Genomic DNA, 16,673 nt, shown 5'->3' on the forward strand with positions numbered 1-16,673 from the left:
TGAAGTGCTGGCGCGACTCATTACATTCTGCTGCTGTAATACGTTTTGACTCCGGGAGGAAGAATGAGACCGTTCTCCGCTGCAGCCTGTTGTTAGTATTCCCTCGCCGCCTCTCCATAGGTTCTCCGTCACTCCTGGCTCTCACTCCTCTAACAGCCCCATCAGTCTAACGAGATGCGAGCCTTAATGACAAAGTGGTATTTTTGGCAACACTATTAGCTGTCTGTGTTGTATAATTAAACAGATGCAACTGTACATCGACGTGCTGAGAGTGTGCAGAACCACACATACACGCGTGCGCGCAGGCCCTTAGATAAAAGATACTCGTGTTGTTCATTGAGAATCCGAATTTAATGAACCTGTACCGTTTCTAATGCTGGGAGCCTCGGGGCATTATCATTTCATTTCATCCTCTGCATGAAGCCTTCGTGTGCGGGAGGGGGGACGGGCCGACGCCCTCATCTCCGGTGTGCCATCCCCACAAAGGTCGCACGCCACTCACGTCTCACAGACTTTTTTCTCTCGTGGCTTTGTCCCTTTTCAGAAATTCTGCAAGTATGTTTTCAGGGCGTCCAGGAGAAAAAGTGTTTTCTGTCTGGGAGAGGAGCTCCCTTCTCTCTGGACTTTGGTCTTTTTTACTTTGCAGACTTTTTGACATACACAAAAAACTGAAGAAAAAGAAAAAAACCATGGTATGTCTCCTTTAAATACAAACAGACGAAACATATACAAGAGAAAAAACGCCTATTGTTGCAAATCCGCACACGGAAAGCCCGGCTGCTCCACGCTTTAGTGTCCGAATGCTCCGTCGCCGCGTTTTGGAATTCGAATTCGCTCTGGGAATTTCGGAAGTTGATTGCCGTCAAGGGAAACGTGTCGGAGTTGCCGAGCTGCGACGCGTCGGAGCGAGAGCGGGAATGGAAAGGAAGGGCGATTTAACGCCGCTGCAATTCCCCCGACCTCCTGCGGTGCAGGGGGTTGTATTCCGGGGGCTGCACGTAGCGAAAAGCGGCATCTCGGCCGAACTTCCAACCGTCGCAGGGGAACGAGCCGAATGTGTTTCTTTCACGACACTGCCGACCGGACGACCCTTGCGCTCCGTGCGACTCATCTTTTTGCTCGGCGTCGGTGCCGTGGTTGTGACCTCCGGGGGGGGGGGGGACCCGTTGGCACCCGTTGGCACGGCGTGGAGTTCTCCGCTCCCGCGGGCCGGATCGACACTGATGATGTCCGTTCGTGCTCTGAAGATTTAAAACAGGACAGCTCTACCGAGTACTAGAAAAAACACCAGGATCTGATTTGTTTTTGTGGCTCTGCAAGCTCCGAGGTGTCGTCTGCTCACGCCTTGTGCTGCACCTCATTTCTCCTCATAGTCGGTCGCAATCGCCTTGTCATGTACTGAAGTGCACAAGGTCTCGCTAATTAGTCCGGTCATCATTATAATTACCGATCACAGAGGACGCGATTGGGAAGGTTAGGCAAGGCATCCTGCGCCCGAGTCCAGGCTGAATAGGTGATTATTCCTTTTCTAGTCGAGAAACCAGGAGTTCCTGGTGCAGGGTTTCTGTTGCTGCCTCTCTTTGTTGGTTTGATCGTTTGTGTGTGTGTGTGTGTGTGTGTGTGTGTGTTCAACCCCCGGCAAGGTACGGATCTTCTCAAGAATGCTGCTCATTCGCTCGTAGCAGAACGTGGACAGAGAAATTCTGCGGAATCTCCGCTTCTATCCGATTGTCCTCAGCGTTTGCCGTGATCGGACAGTTCACTGAACCTTTCCCGCGCTACTTGCCTCTCCTGGACAGGTGAAGCTGAGGGCACCCGCCGTCTTGTCTCTGTTGCCTGTCCAGCAAAGCGGACAGGGTCACTGGATTTGGAAATGAGTTGTTGGTCTTAGCTGCACTGTGTGATTTTGACGCCTCGCTGAGCGCCCGCGTCAGTTCTTATTTGTCAGATCGCGGAACAAAAACTGCCCGGACGTACGTACGGTCGGGCCCCTTTACCAGGTCGCTTTTGCTGCACAGCGCGAGTCGTGTCGAAAGCCCATATCCAGCAAGAGGTTTTGCTTTAGGTTGCGTTGCTGCACAGTGATGCACACGCACAGATAAGATTGTTACATTTAAGATGCTGCGATGGAATCATGCCCAGCTTTGGATTGTGTTATCTGCAGCGCAGAGCCACTTGCACAGGACGCATTGAAAAAACAATAATTGCACAGCGTTGCGTGAGGGTTTTTTTGCCTTTCTTTTTTTATGGATTTCCCAGATTCCCATTATTGACTCGCCACATTGTTGTTTTTGCTTTGTCTTTCAATTTTATCACCATACTCAGTCACTGACTGTATCAACAACAATGACACTCAGCACTGGGCGTCATGCCACGCGCATGAAATCTCCAGAAACAATTCATTGTTCCAGGGAGGTGGTTCAGCATTGAAATATGAAAAACAAAGGACACAGAAGACTGTCAGCCCATCGCCCACATCGTTGTGTTTTATCATTGCATCTCCGTGCAATCATGTAAGAGAAACTCCGATGCTCAATTTGATTTTAAGCTGCCTAGTGGTTGAGCTTTAAATCAATAGAACATATCAAGCATCACTTGTTGTCAGTGAGCCCTGGTTTTTCCCCAAGAGTTTATTGTACTAAGTGATCAAGTATCAATTCAGTGTCTGTCCATGAACATTGAGGAGGTCTAGTTTGTTTTGTTGGTGTTGCTATATCGTATGTTTAAAATGGCGAAGTTTGATTTTTCTGGGACTAAAACTACTGATTACCGCTCTCGAAAACTTGGACGGAGACGAAGCTCCCCTGTTTGAATCTGTACTCAGCAGCTTTTAGAAATACAATCCTGAGCTCATGAAACATTATAGAAGGAAGTTAACAGAGATGGCTATGGTGCATGTCTGCTTGTATTCGGATACAAGTGGCCAAAAGTTATCCTCCCCTGTAGGGTGGCTGGGTTGAGCAGATCAGACATAGCAGGAGTAGAGCCGCTGCTCCTACACGTCGAAAAGGGGCCAGTTGAGGTGGTTCGGGCATCTTGTTCCTCCATGGCGCCTTCCATTGGAGGTTTACCCGTCGTGCCCCCAACTGGGAGGAGACCCAGGGGTAGACCCAGAACTTGCTGGAGGGACTACATATGCTATCTGGCCTCGGAGCGCCTTTGGATGCCCTACGAGGAGCTGGAAAGCCCGTGTGGGGAAACTACGACTAATGGCTATGACCTACAGTACAACTGGATTATAGTGGCATATGGTATCATAAAATGTCCTGCTGTCCGGCTGACTTCCAGTAGTACCAGTAGCTCCTCCCAATTGAAAACTCCATTTTATTTTGGCCCTCCCCATATTGCCCCATAAACACAGTGAATGTCGTTATGAGAGTTAATTCTTTGCCCTCCCCTAGCTTTCGCAGTGAATAGACAATTAAAGCCACACATGAATGCTTCCCAACTTTTTAGACCTTTTTTCCCCTTTTCATCTCTGCCTGAGGTCTCCTCCTTTGTCGCAGCTCTGCAGTTTGGCCTTACGGCTGACTAACTGGTTCCTGCTTTAATGAATGTGGATAATGGGCAGTCTAGTAAATAGCCCTGATTGCTCTTATCTTCGGGCTAATGATGTCTTGGGCTCTTTTCAATTAAGGTGGAACCAAGGTCACTTAAAGGTTTGCTTCAGCTCAGCCATTCAGCTTCATTAATGAGCGTATTCATTAATGCCCCAGCCACAGGTCCCTGAAGCACATGCTCCGCTCTGCTCTTTTTATCTGCCATAAACTAATTAAGAACTTATTAATTCTCCACAACAGTTTGGGCCTTGGATCCTCTCTACAGAGTGCCTCTCTGTAGTGGTTTTGGCGCTGGTTTTGTCTGTGTGCGAGACTGAGGACATTTCCAACGTTCCAGACATGCTTTTTCTTTAAAAATCCCTCGACTCGGTTTTTTGTTGACACAGAATTTAAGAGTAGCAAGATGTAATGGAGGTGCTTATAAATACATTCACCAAGCACTTCACTGGGAACACCAGACCTCCCAATTTGCTCTCAGAACAGCTGCAGTCTTTCTTAGCATGGATTCCGCAACATATTTTGGAGCATTTCTGTGGGATTCTGGTCATGTAGATTTGTCCGTTACACTCATGCTCCTTTCTGTTTTGCCACATCGCAAAAAGGTTCTGTCGGATTCACATCTAGTCAGCAACAATGCTCCGATAGGTTGTGGCATTTGAATCAAGATTGATTGGTGTGGCGGGGGCCTAAAGTGTGCCAAGAAAACACTCCCCGCCCCATTACACCTCCATTACCACGGGCCTGGAGGCCTGGACTGTTGACACAAGGCAAGTTTGGACCGATTGAGTGTTCATCAGACCTGGGCAATGTTTGTTTTTTTCCATTCTTTAAAACTGTCCAGTCTTTGTGAGCTTGTGTCGACTTTAGCCTAAGATTTCTGTCCTGATTTCTTTCTTTTTTTCGCTGTTGCAGGAAGACCTGGATATTTGCCTCAAAACTTGGTGGAGACCAAAAGTGTGGCTAAAGTAGCTAAAGAGCTTAAGTGATTATTCGTGTTAAACCTGTCAAGAGACTAGAAACACAACGTGTGGAAGCAACCGAATGTTAGCAGAATTTTTCAGAAGGAAATTGTTTGCTAATAGTTGTTTGCTAACACCTAATGACGCCCTATGACAAGCTTATGGCTACGTAAGCAAGATGGGCTACGTTACATGCTAGCTAGCTAGACCTGCACTCAGATGGTTGCGTTTTTTATTCTTTGCACTCTAGCACAGTTACCTTGTTAGCAAAATAAATATTTATTATCTTTATGATAGGCTAGATACATACCTACACCCTAAACTGCAAGTTTGGAGTTTGTGCAGTCATCTTATCAGAGCAAAGCTGTGGCCAAAGCCGCTAAAGAGTAGAGTGATTATTCATCGTAAACTTGTCAGGGTGACTGGAATTACAACTTGTGAATGCTAATGAATGTTAGCTGGATTTGTCAGAAAGAAGTTGTTTGCTAACAACTTTATTAGATATGGGGACTAAATAGACTGCGCGAGCTAGCTAGCTGGACATTTTCCAAAATGGCTGCATTTGTCTTTTACTAATACTTCATATTCATTGTCGTTATGATAACCAAACAGGCTAAAATAATTTGATCTCAAATCAAGGAAAATGCTAAACTTTTATCAGTCAATCAGTGAGGCTGAATACATCGACATGGCGCTAAACCCCAAGTGTGGAGGGCATCGTGTCGTCCTGTAGCCGCTGACTGGACCGTCTTGAATGTCTCTTCACTTATTGTGACAACTGTGTGCTCATCAGATTTTTTCCGCCACCTGCTGGCACATTGCAATCTGTCAAATTGCATATTCCCCGGCACATCGTTTGATTTGGGCATGAACAAGGAGCCTTCAGCTGCTTCCCCCACCAACTATCGTTCTCATTCTATGTCTTGCGGTAGAGCTGGGTTCACTCTCTTTATTTCCGTTTGACTGCAACAAGTTCATTTGTTGTCAGACCAAAAGAAAGAGAGAGAAAAGAAAAAGAGCCTCAAGGTTGCTCATAACTCTGACTCGTGTGCCCCCCCCCCCCCCCCCCGACCCCAGAGCTCCTCCCTGTGCTGTTGCAAGTGTGCAATTCACCACCGTGTCTCGGGCTCCATTTTTATCTGTCACATTCGTTTTGTGGTTGATGGCCGCCGATGCTCGGCTCATTAGGAATTCTCGCCCTCCTCCTCCTCCTCCTCCTGCTGGCTGCTGCGACTCTGACTCACGTTCGTCCTTGACTGACAACCCCCCCCCCTTTCTATTCACCAGTTTGCCATTTGTACTTCCTCTGATTTCTTATGCTTCTTTATCACATCCCCACGTTAAAGTCCTTTTCAAATTTCAAGTTTTGTGTCATTTTGTCCTCATTTTCGATAAATTGCTCCCCGATTCCTGTGTTATTGTTTCTGACAATGTCTCCCCCCCCCCCCCCCCCCCCCCCCCTCTCTCTCTGCCTCTCCCTCCCCGTAGGAGCTGGTGGGCAGCAACCCTCCGCAGAGGAACTGGAAGGGAATAGCGATCGCCCTTCTTGTCATTCTGGTCATCTGCTCGCTGATCGTCACCTCCGTCATCCTGTTGACACCAGGTACCCGCGGCGGGGGAGGGGCCACAACACCATACACTCTGCTCTGTTTACACGGCCATTATTATGCACTGACATGCCCATTAGGTTTCGCAATCAATCTCAGCGCGAACGGTGCAAAAGCGTAGTGTGTGTGTGGGTGTGTGTGTGTGTGTGTGTGTGTGTGTGTGTGTGTGTGTGTGTGTGTGTGTGTGTGTGTGTGTGTGTGTGTGTGTGTGTGTGTGTGTGTGTGTGTGTGTGTGTGTGTGTGTGTGTGTGTGTGTGTGTGTGTGTGTGTGTGTGTGTGTGAGAGAGTCTGTCCTTGGCTGCAGGTCTGTGCTCTCGTGCAATATTTGCAGTGTCACCCACAGTAATGTCACCGTTAACTTCCACATGGGCACTCTTGCTGTAACGGCCACGTTTATTGAAGGTCAGTAAACCTTATTGAAGTCGGCCCGCGCGACACCGCCTCCTTTGCGAATGCAGTTTCCCATCTGCCTCCTTCGCTTAGACCCCTTCCCTCTCCTAGCTCACGCTAGGTGTGTGTGTGTGTGTGTGTGTGTGTGTGTGTGTGTGTGTGTGTGTGTGTGTGTGTGTGTGTGTGTGTGTGTGTGTGTGTGTGTGTGTGTGTGTGTGTGTGTGTGTGTGTGTGTGTGTGTGTGTGTGTGTGTGTGTGTGTGTGTCTCTTCATTTTTTATCTTCTGCCCGGCGAAGACCTCGGCGCGAGAGCAGGTGTCAAAGCAGCGAGGCCTAAAACGACCCGTTCCCGTCCCGCGGCGTTTGTTGTGGACACGGATCAGGTCGAGCTGTTTCATGTGCCGCTGCCCAACAAGGGGGGCCGGCGGGGGGCCGGGCAGGCGGAGGCTCCGGGTCGCACCTGGCCCCTCGTCCGTCCTGGCGCCTCCCTGCCCCGTGTGCTCAAACGGAACTACTCTTCCACAACTCTGAGGTCTCCGGGTTTGTTGAAGAAGAGCGCTTTTTATACTATTTGTATTTTAGATACTTTGGGGATATTAGAACGTGTTCCGACTGCATAAAATCCAGTTCTGGAAGTTGCCGTGGATTAATTAGGCGTCTTGAAGCCGCTCAGATGAGCTGCAGGATGCTGCAGCTCCATAAATCATCCCTCAAGGACAGAAGTTTGTTTGTGCAGATAGTTGATTTTACCCCTTCTGTGGGTTATCGCTCCTGGGGGGGGTCTGTTAATTAAACCCCTTCGATTCGGCAAAGTGGAAACTTATTTTGGTTTTACCTTTCAGTAAAGTTAAGGTCTAAAGTTCACTCTTAAACACGTTTGTGTTTAGCATACAAATGCTGCGAATGCTCCGACGACCTGTTTTTAGTGATGACGATTCATTTTCACAGAAATGTGATCCAGATCAGGTTCAACTAAGACAAACATTTGTTTTGTTTTTTTTACTTTAAACTATAGTTTAGGTTCCTTAGCTCAACATTTGGATATGGATATCTTTTTCTATTCGTAATGTTAGACTGACTTTAGTATTTCGATGTCGTAGGCTGTATAATAAACTCAAAGACCACCGGCAACTGTTAATGTCAAATACTTACCCGTGTGTCACTCGAAGTGCCGGTGAGACATTGCGAATCAATCCAACCTAAATGTCAATGTGACAACTTTGACCCCGACCATTTGTTTTGAGTGGCTCTTAGTGACGACTCCATCTTCAAGAGTATGAAAAAAAAAAATGTAGCCTATAAATTACAACTGGCTTATTTGAACTTTGAATATTATATTTCCTCACTTGGAGAGTAAAAAAAAAAGGATCCACCCCCTGACACAGCTTAAGGTGATTATTATTCGTTATCATGGTATGGGAACAATTTAACATGTACAAGTGTCCTACAATCAAAACCAATTTAGTAAATGGTGGAACATCATCTGAAACGCCCTACTTCTCCCCTTTTTATTTTCATAACTCAAAAAATGATATATGATGAAAAACCTTGGCTGCTGTGAATCAATGTTAAAGCCTCTTTGAAAAGGGAGAATTGACACAGCACACAAGATCTCAAGGCCGTTTGTGTTTCTCTTTCAAATTTCAGATATTAAATCAAAAAACAGGAAGATTAAGCTTATTTCAAAGAAGGGGAAACAAACACGCAGATATTTGCGCGGCCTTTGGAAAAGAACTGGGATGTTTCGTACGTTGAACATTTACGGACTATTGCGCGGAAACCAGTTTCTCAAGATACTCGGGAAACCAAAAATAAAAAATCCGCTCCACCATCAGTTGCGTTCAGCGACGGGGTTTTACTCGAGTGGCAACGCGCCGTGACGTCACCCACCGGTTTGTGAGCGGCACGTTTTGAAGCCTCGAGTTTTTTTCGCATTTTTGCCAGCGCCATCTTTTCCTTTTTGGAACCAGAAGTGGCCATATTTTGAGGGAACTCCCCGTGGGAATAGTTTACTGACGTTGTAATTAGATAAAGTCCTCTTCTCATAGACTTGTGTACGAAGAACCAGTGGAGCCGCCCTCTGCTGGTCATTCCGGAGAACACAGGCGTCGGGCACTCGCGCATTGGCTTCACTCATACGTCCATTTTTTATATACAGTTAATGGTCTACGAGTACGTTTGCATGCTTTGTATTCTAATACTGATCATATTGTGGGATATGCCATTAATTGCATCATATTAATATCCCTGATTTCTTATCGTCTGCATCCAACTTTGACTGTGTTGCATCACAACCACTTTAATTTTGCACTGACGGACTTTTATTGGAGCCGCAACAGTTAATCAATTAGTAATCGATTACTGACATAATCACCGACTATTTTCATGATTGATTATCAAGTGGGTTATTTATGCTAATCACGACTTATGAATTCAGTATTTAAATATCCCCTGCTAAACCTCCCTCATCTGATGGAGGCCGCGACGTGTGTGCACTACTGCGTTGCACCCGCGGCCTATACACGCCGATAATCACACACTCGAAAAAAAAAAAAAGACAAAGCGACGCGCCGAGCAGATGCCTTCAAAGGTGTTTCTGTCCCCCGTGGTGAAATCACAGAGGAGCCGAGGGATCAGTCGAAGTCTGTCCGTCTGTTTGGCACAATATCACACGCTGATCGTGCATATCGGGAGGAACGATGCGAGTCGCTGTTATGTCTCTCGCAATTTCACAACACTTTGATTAGTGGACAGAAACGCTCCTCTGCTGGACTTTGGCAGAAAAAAGCCATTTTCTGTCACTGACCTGACGATGTGACAGGTGCAATATCGTCGCCGTCGCTCAAAGAATGTTGAATTTCACCTGTCTTCTGTATGAATGAAGATATATGCATGTGGTACAGGAGCTTGTATTAATAAGCTTTTATTTATTATGTTCGACTCCAGCACCAGCCGCTGTTTTGGGTTTCAGCCCAAAAAAAAACGAAAAAACATTTTCATTATTCAGGATTCCAATAGGCGCTTTTAGTCCGGCTGCCGATGCCGAGGCTCTACAACACCCAGGAATTTTTTTCTCCGAAAATAAATGACACAACATTTGAATTAATAATCCGACGTGCGCGGTCATAGCGGTCACGGCTTGTTCCTGCCGCTGCTTTCACTGCCCCTTCCCCTTCCGCCATCTCACATGGCTCGTAGCCGTTATGAATATATTTATGTTATGTTCCGCTGTTTCCTCGAAAAGGGAATTTAATAACCTTGGTCACCACGGAATATATCTGTATACCATTCTGCGATGCAGAAGCGCCTGTCCCTCTTTTACTCACCTTTTCTTTTTCCCTCTCTTGTGTGTGTATACTGACAAGACGGAAAATAGATGTTACCGTACACAGAAAATGGCAGCTGCGACATGGACGTTGACATCACGGCTCTGATCGCCATAGAAACGAACAGCGTGTCCATCAACTGCACACCGCGTCTTCGTCGGAGGTCGCCTGCGCCGGAGATTGAAAACCTCAAAGCATTTTATGTGTCGCCGCTAAAGCGAAACAAAAACTTCAAATTGAGTTCGCTCGGACTGGAAACAAAGGACACTCGTAAAAAATAGTTTTATATATATATATATATGGGGTTTTTTTATCCTCCCAGAATGCGTACGGAGGTGAAATGAGTCATATTTTTCGGGTGCGGGCGATGATACGATTGAGCATTGATGGATGAAATTGAGCCGGGATGAGTTGCGCGGACGCGGCGGCTGTAAACACGCACGTGTCTGCTCTGACGATCGGAAGACGCTCCGCTCCTCGTCGAAGGCCCCCGGGGAGGTTAAGACTGTTATTATGAAGATTATTTTTTTACGTTTCTCTGTCTCAGCTCTTTACTCTTTGAAAAGTGGAAAAAGAGTTGCAACCTGCAGGAATGAGTTGTGGAGACGCGGCCGGGGTTCAAAGTGTGTTGAACATTAAATATTCCCTCAGATTTTGGCTTTCGCCTTTGTTGCCGTGGTTACATTTTTTCCCGTTTCAACCATATTTTACTATATTAGATGTGCCTTTTCCACCCAGCAAGAATCTGTCAAGTTGCCGTGCGCACATATAAATAATATCTTCACACGTTTACCTGCATCTGTCCGTACGTCTGATACACGCCATGTGTCTGCCGCTATTTCACCCACAGCGCTTTCCCTCTTGGATAGCTGCGGAGCGTTTCATCTGTAAGCGCTTCGTCAGTCGAGGGAGTCCCCTGTAATTGCTGCACGCGGAGGCGGCTCATGTTCATTTTCCTCCCGTGTTTCCTCTCTGTGCAGGCGAAGACGACCGTCTGGCTCTCAAGGGCAAGGTGACCGTCGGAGACCTCTTCAGGAGAGACTTCAAGGTCCACGACCCCCACGCCAAATGGATCAGCAGTGAGTAATCCCGTCCAACTGAGGCTGTGTTAAAGTACAGTGTCCTCACGCACACAATGGGCGGACAAAGGAAATATTGGACACACCTGGCCTCTATGGAACATCTGGGTTTCATGTTTTTTTTCCATTTCTTTCCGTCCAAACAGGCAACTTGTCGTGCCAACACCTTCATAATTAAGTATTTCAGGGCTTTGAGGAACTTAATTTACCCCCTGGTTGATTCAATTTGCCCCATGCATCTTTAAAATGGTGATAACGTCCCATCTGCAACACACAGAGAGCTTCGTATTGACCTGACTGGACAGTTAAGAATCCCCATTACTACTCCCGGACCAATCAGAGTCGAGCAGGGTCACCGCAAAGTTACACTGGGGGGGCGGGGAGAATTTGACATCTGTGGTTCCGCCGGTATCTGAGGTACTGAAGAGCAGATGTGCCGCTGCGCAAAGAAGCCGAAAAGAAAATGGAATTTTCTTTTTAAAAAAAAAAAAGGTGTCGCGGCAACAACACAAATCTGCGCCGCCGGTCTGATCCGACGCCTCGCGGAGGGGAGGCGCGCTGTGTCACGAATACATAGTGACCAAACACAAATAGGTACAGCGCCACGTCCCTCCGGGGGCTCAGCCTGTGCATGATCTTTCGTGTGTGTGTGTGTGTGTGTGTGTGTGTGTGTGTCCTTGCCGTCTGACATTCCTCCCTACCATGTAATCCATATGCTTCAATAGTCGCCCAATTACATGAAACCACAACCCTCATTCTTCCTCGATCAACGGCCGCGTGCAGCGGATGCTGCTGCGCTGTTGTGACAATTCATCGCCGCCAATTTCAGATGCTTGTTGTTATGATTTTATTTATTTTTTTTATAGCCGGGCTGTGACAGTGTAAACCGTGGCAGCGCCGCCGCAGGGAGCCAACGTCAGGAGAGTCTTTACTATGTCTCGTATCAAAAAGGGCGACTTGATCCCGCCTCAGCGAAAAAATAATCACAGCGTCCGGTTCACTGTCACAGAGGAGCAAAGAAACCAGAGAATATTCATATTGAAGAAGAAGAAATCAGAGAATTTTGCCTCTTTTTTTTTCATAAAAACTACTTGAAGCGATTAATCGATTATCAAAATAGTTGGTGATTAATTTAGTAGTCGATTACTAATGGATTAGCTGCCGCGGCTCTCATCATGTACGATCATTATATCATGATATAATAACATCATAACGTGTTATTCACAGTGTCCCCTTGAACCTCTGAGTGATAATTCCTCATGCACAAAGAAAAGAGAGGCGCTTTGTAATGATCCATACGCACGACGCCTCGTCATCCGCCCTTTCATCTCCGCCTGTTTTGTGCCGTTGACAAAAAGCCACTTTGGATGCGGAGGCATATTTTTAGTGTGTCATTAGAACACGGCCGACGAGGAGGAGAGAGAGAGAGAGACGGAGAGGGAACAGGAGGAGGAGGAGGAGGATTATTTCGTCTTTGTTAGTGTGTGTGAGTCATTTTTTAACTGGACCCAGAGCTCCGCCCACCCGCTGCTCGCTCTCAGGACCGGGGCGTAGGATTTGTAATAGTGGCTTCTTTTTTTTCCCTGAGTGGGGGGGCTGTGATTGAATTCTTTTTTTAAAACCTAATTTACCTTCGGCTTAATGTTGTTCCCCCCCCCACTCGCTCCCTCCACCTCTCAATCAATTCCCTGCAGAGAGACCCATTATAGCCCCAAGCATCCTTAATGATCATTTATTCCACTTTTTATACCAAGAAAAATTGCTTCATCATGTCCCGTCCAACAGTATTAACTTAGATAGATATATATCTATATCTATCTATGTTTATATATATCTATATCTATCTATATATATTTATATATGTCTATATCTATCTATATATCTATACATATCTATATCTATATCTATATAGATCTATCTATCTATATTTATATATATATATATATATATATATCTATATCTATATCTACATCATCTAATCAACCAGTCTCAGGATGTTTCCAGACGTGAACTCCGGAGTTTCCCTTTCACATTAGGCGAAGCGTGAGAGTCAGAAGCGGCTCCTACTGTACCAACATTATTTTGTTTCTTTCATGAAGTTAAAGTTCGACAACACTGTGGTTTTGTGGCGACGCTCGTAAGAGAACTCTAAAAGGTACGTATGGAGTCTACGGTCAAGATTTCTCTGCGAGTTTGCAAAATGACAGATGCTTCACTCTGAAAGAAGAAGCCACGTCATCATTTTCAATTGGCAGCTGAAGCGACGAACCGCCTTCGTTGCGGGACGATATTTTTGCAAATCGATGTTTATTCTGTGTGTTGGTCAAACTTAGTCTTTTTAATTAATATATCTTAATATATCAAATTTTATTTTCCCCCTCATGTACTTTTGTCCTCCTTAAACGTGCTTCTCTATTTAAAATCATTGTTTCCTAGTGGTGGTAATTATTGTGTGTTTTCGTGTCCAGTAAAGTCAACTTCATCATCAGCGCTCTCTAGATCGGTATCCTGATCGCGTTCGGACACTTTGAGTCTCGCAGGTCAGGTCACCGCTGAAGTCTCACATATGCCTGTTTGGCGCCCCCCCCCCCAAACACTACATCTGAATCGCAGGCGTCGACATCGTTCTCGCCGCGCCAAGGTGACGTCGGCCCTGTGGGACACACGGTGCAGCTGCTCCCTCCGCTGAAATGGCTGCATTCCTCTTGTTGTTCGCCGCCGCCCCCGGGGACGCCGCTCGTCTCGCTGATGTTTTGTTAAATTGGGGGGGGGGGCCATTTATAAAGCGCTCGACCGCTGGCGACCAACCTGAAGTGCCACCGCCGTGACTTTGAGAGGGACTGTCGTCGCGTGTGTGTGTGTGTGTGTGTGTGTGTGTGTGTGTGTGTGTGTGTGTGTGTGTGTGTGTGTGTGTGTGTGTGTGTGTGTGTGTGTGTGTGTGTGTGTGTGTGTGTGTGTGTGTGTGTGTGTGTGTGTGTGTGTGTGTGTGTGTGTGTGTGTGTGTGGAATTGCCTTGTTTCTGAAATGATGCACAAGCTCTCATCTCGGACGTTTCCGCAGAGCGATCACCTCGGAGGAGATTAGCGAGTCGTCTCTCTCCCTTATTGACTTCTCGCAGCTCCGCTCTCGTGACGCCACGCCAGTAATGGCGTTGAAATGTCGCCCGTTTACAGAGTTTTTTCCTCTTTCCGACGAGTCTTCATCTCAACCGATGAGACGCACCGAAATTAGACCGCATACACACATGTGCGCGCGCACACACACACACACACCAAACTGTTACGTATCCAGTTTCCCTGACGCGTCGCAGATAATCAGACTTTGTCAAACGGCAGCGCTACAGGAGGCAGCAGCTGTAAATATTCACGCGGACTGATTTTTAATCTGAAAGGACGCTCACATCTCTGCCTGCGTGAGGCCGAAGAAGAGAATTCTTTTGACAGAAACGAGCTGTCACAACATACGGATGTCGTTCGGGGTCTTAATCCCATCGGGGAGGCGATGACGATGACGAGGAAGAAGAAAACAACATCATCCGACGCAGAACAGACTTCAGAATGATGAGGTTCCTTCAGATCGCTGGTCTCTCAGCTCCGCGCCTGCGAAACAACAAGCCGCCATCTGACGAGCCGCCGCTCGTCTTTCATCCGACTTCTCAACGACAAAACCTCCGAGAACAGCGATGCCACCTCGGGAATCTTTCCCGGAAAAATGGCGATTAGACCTTCCTCCCTCTCTTCCAGCGACGAAGAGGAAACCAAACGCGCCCTTATGATTCTCGTCTTGATTACTGTACATCGTGTCGCTTTCTTTCATAATTTTCACGAGCCAGAACAAAGTGGCAAACCCACCGTGACGACAACTAGACAAAGGACCTGGGGGGTGGGGGTGCCGCACCCATTGGACGGCACCAGCTGTCAATCGCGCTGCATCCGGGACCACACTATTTTTGAAATGAACATCATGTTTTATTGGAGAGAAGACTGGAAACTAGAGATTGAACCGTGAACTCCTCGGGGAAAAAGGTTCACCGACGTTATAAGTCAAGGGAGAAGTAGAGTCGCTTCCTCGTAGACTTCTGTAGAAACAACTGGCGGAGTCGCCCTCTGCTGGTCAGTCCCGAGAATACAGCCTTCGGGCTCTCTGCTTCATTTTATCCCTTTGTTTTTCTGTGTTTACTTTCTTCTCTGGGCACAAGATCGAATAAAGGAGTGAAGTCTTTCATCAGCCTGAGCTGCCGCTTTGAACGATGAGAGAAAGATGGAAATTATTTTCCATGAGAAAGGCTGTTTCACAATGGGAACTTGATTGCAGACGCGAGGAGACTAAATCATTTCTCACTTTGGTCGTCCGCAGCGGGGGCTCATTCAGGCTCATTCTGTTTTGTGGTTTTCACCTAGATTATAATCTTTTATTTCATTATTTGCCCGTATTCTAAACATTTTTCCCATCTTTTCCTCAACTCAAACATCAGCGATACGGGAGCGGCAGCGGCAAAAGCGCCCGACAGATACGCCGATGGAGTGATCGTCGACCTGCGAGGCAGCGGAGTCCAATCGGCAAACGCTTGGTCGTTCCTCGGGATTGATCGCGGCCGAGGTTACGGGGAGAGGGAATCGAGTTTATGATATTCTCTTATGAGCTGCTTTCAGGCGCAGTATACTTAGAGGGACCTCGCATTTACTTTGTGCAGCATGTTAAGATCATAATACTGGCATACGCTAAGTTATAGTGTGTTTCTGATTATGGATTTGGGTCATTTTACACCAAATGAAAATGTTTTTTCATCGCCAGCATTGCAAATAAATGGCTGTTTGTGCCCTCCATCGCTTTTCGCACGACAGATGTTTTCCGCTGCCTGTTTAAAGGTTGATCTCTCGTTGATGCTTCTTTAATGGACCCGTGTTGCCGGGGCATAAACTTTTATTTTCCGCAAATCTCGGCCGGGTTTATTGTTCCATCGTTACCTCGCGCGGCGCCTTTTTTTGCCGTCTCCTCCGGGTGCAGACTCGCTGGGCCGCCTGTGTTATTTACCGTACGCTTATTATCCAGGCGGCGATAATCGTTAGTTCCATTGTGCGGCGGTTTGCTGCTGACCTGTTTATATGGCGCCATGTCAAGAGTCACTGCGTGCTTCCTTCCGAGAAAGAAACACAGAATATTCTGACATTAAAGTGGCAGGTTTACGAGGAAACAAACTCGGATATTCTCTTGAGATTAAAGTGGTAAATCGACGTGAAAACAAAACACGCCTTTTTTTTTATCATAGATTTGCGACTTTATTCTCACAGAATATCCGAATTTGTTTTCTCGCTAATTTACGACTTAAATGTCAAAAATTCTGTTGTTTTTTTCTCTGAATATCCCCCACCCCCGCATTTTTATTTATTTTTTCATCCAATGGCCCGAATTCTCCGTCATATATAGCAATTGTTTATCATTTTACTGTATTTTTTACTCTTCTGGGTCTATTTCCTTATAAGAGCACTTATTTTAAGCACTTGTTAACTAAACAAAACTAATTGGGGAACACTCTCGACCGTTTTGAATATTTTGAACACCTCTTCTTTTTAAAGTATTTCATAAAAATACATAAATAAATGAATCACAATTCCTAGTAATAATTCAGTAAGATGTACTGAAACCGTCCTCAAGCTTCCCTTGGAGGGAGCCGGTGCAAAACCAGGACATTTGATCAAAATAGTTTTTTTCTGAACATTTTAACACCGCCCAAATATCCGTCGTTGGATTAA

The 16,673-nt window shown here is 46.4% G+C and overlaps 1 protein-coding gene across 3 annotated transcripts in view; it reads left to right on the plus strand.

Annotated features, from left to right (window-relative positions):
* Positions 1-16,673, plus strand: part of LOC118291008 (dipeptidyl aminopeptidase-like protein 6) — a 153,191-nt gene that overhangs the window by 102,258 nt on the left and 34,260 nt on the right. For all 3 annotated transcript variants that reach the window (XM_035618858.2, XM_035618860.2, XM_035618859.2), the window contains 2 exons: positions 6,008-6,122; positions 10,822-10,920. In XM_035618858.2, the coding sequence (XP_035474751.1) occupies positions 6,008-6,122; positions 10,822-10,920 (214 nt within the window). The remainder of the gene's footprint in view (positions 1-6,007; positions 6,123-10,821; positions 10,921-16,673) is intronic.

This window comes from Scophthalmus maximus, chromosome 21 (assembly GCF_022379125.1).
Source record: "Scophthalmus maximus strain ysfricsl-2021 chromosome 21, ASM2237912v1, whole genome shotgun sequence".
Classification (NCBI taxonomy): Eukaryota; Metazoa; Chordata; class Actinopteri; order Pleuronectiformes; family Scophthalmidae; genus Scophthalmus; species Scophthalmus maximus.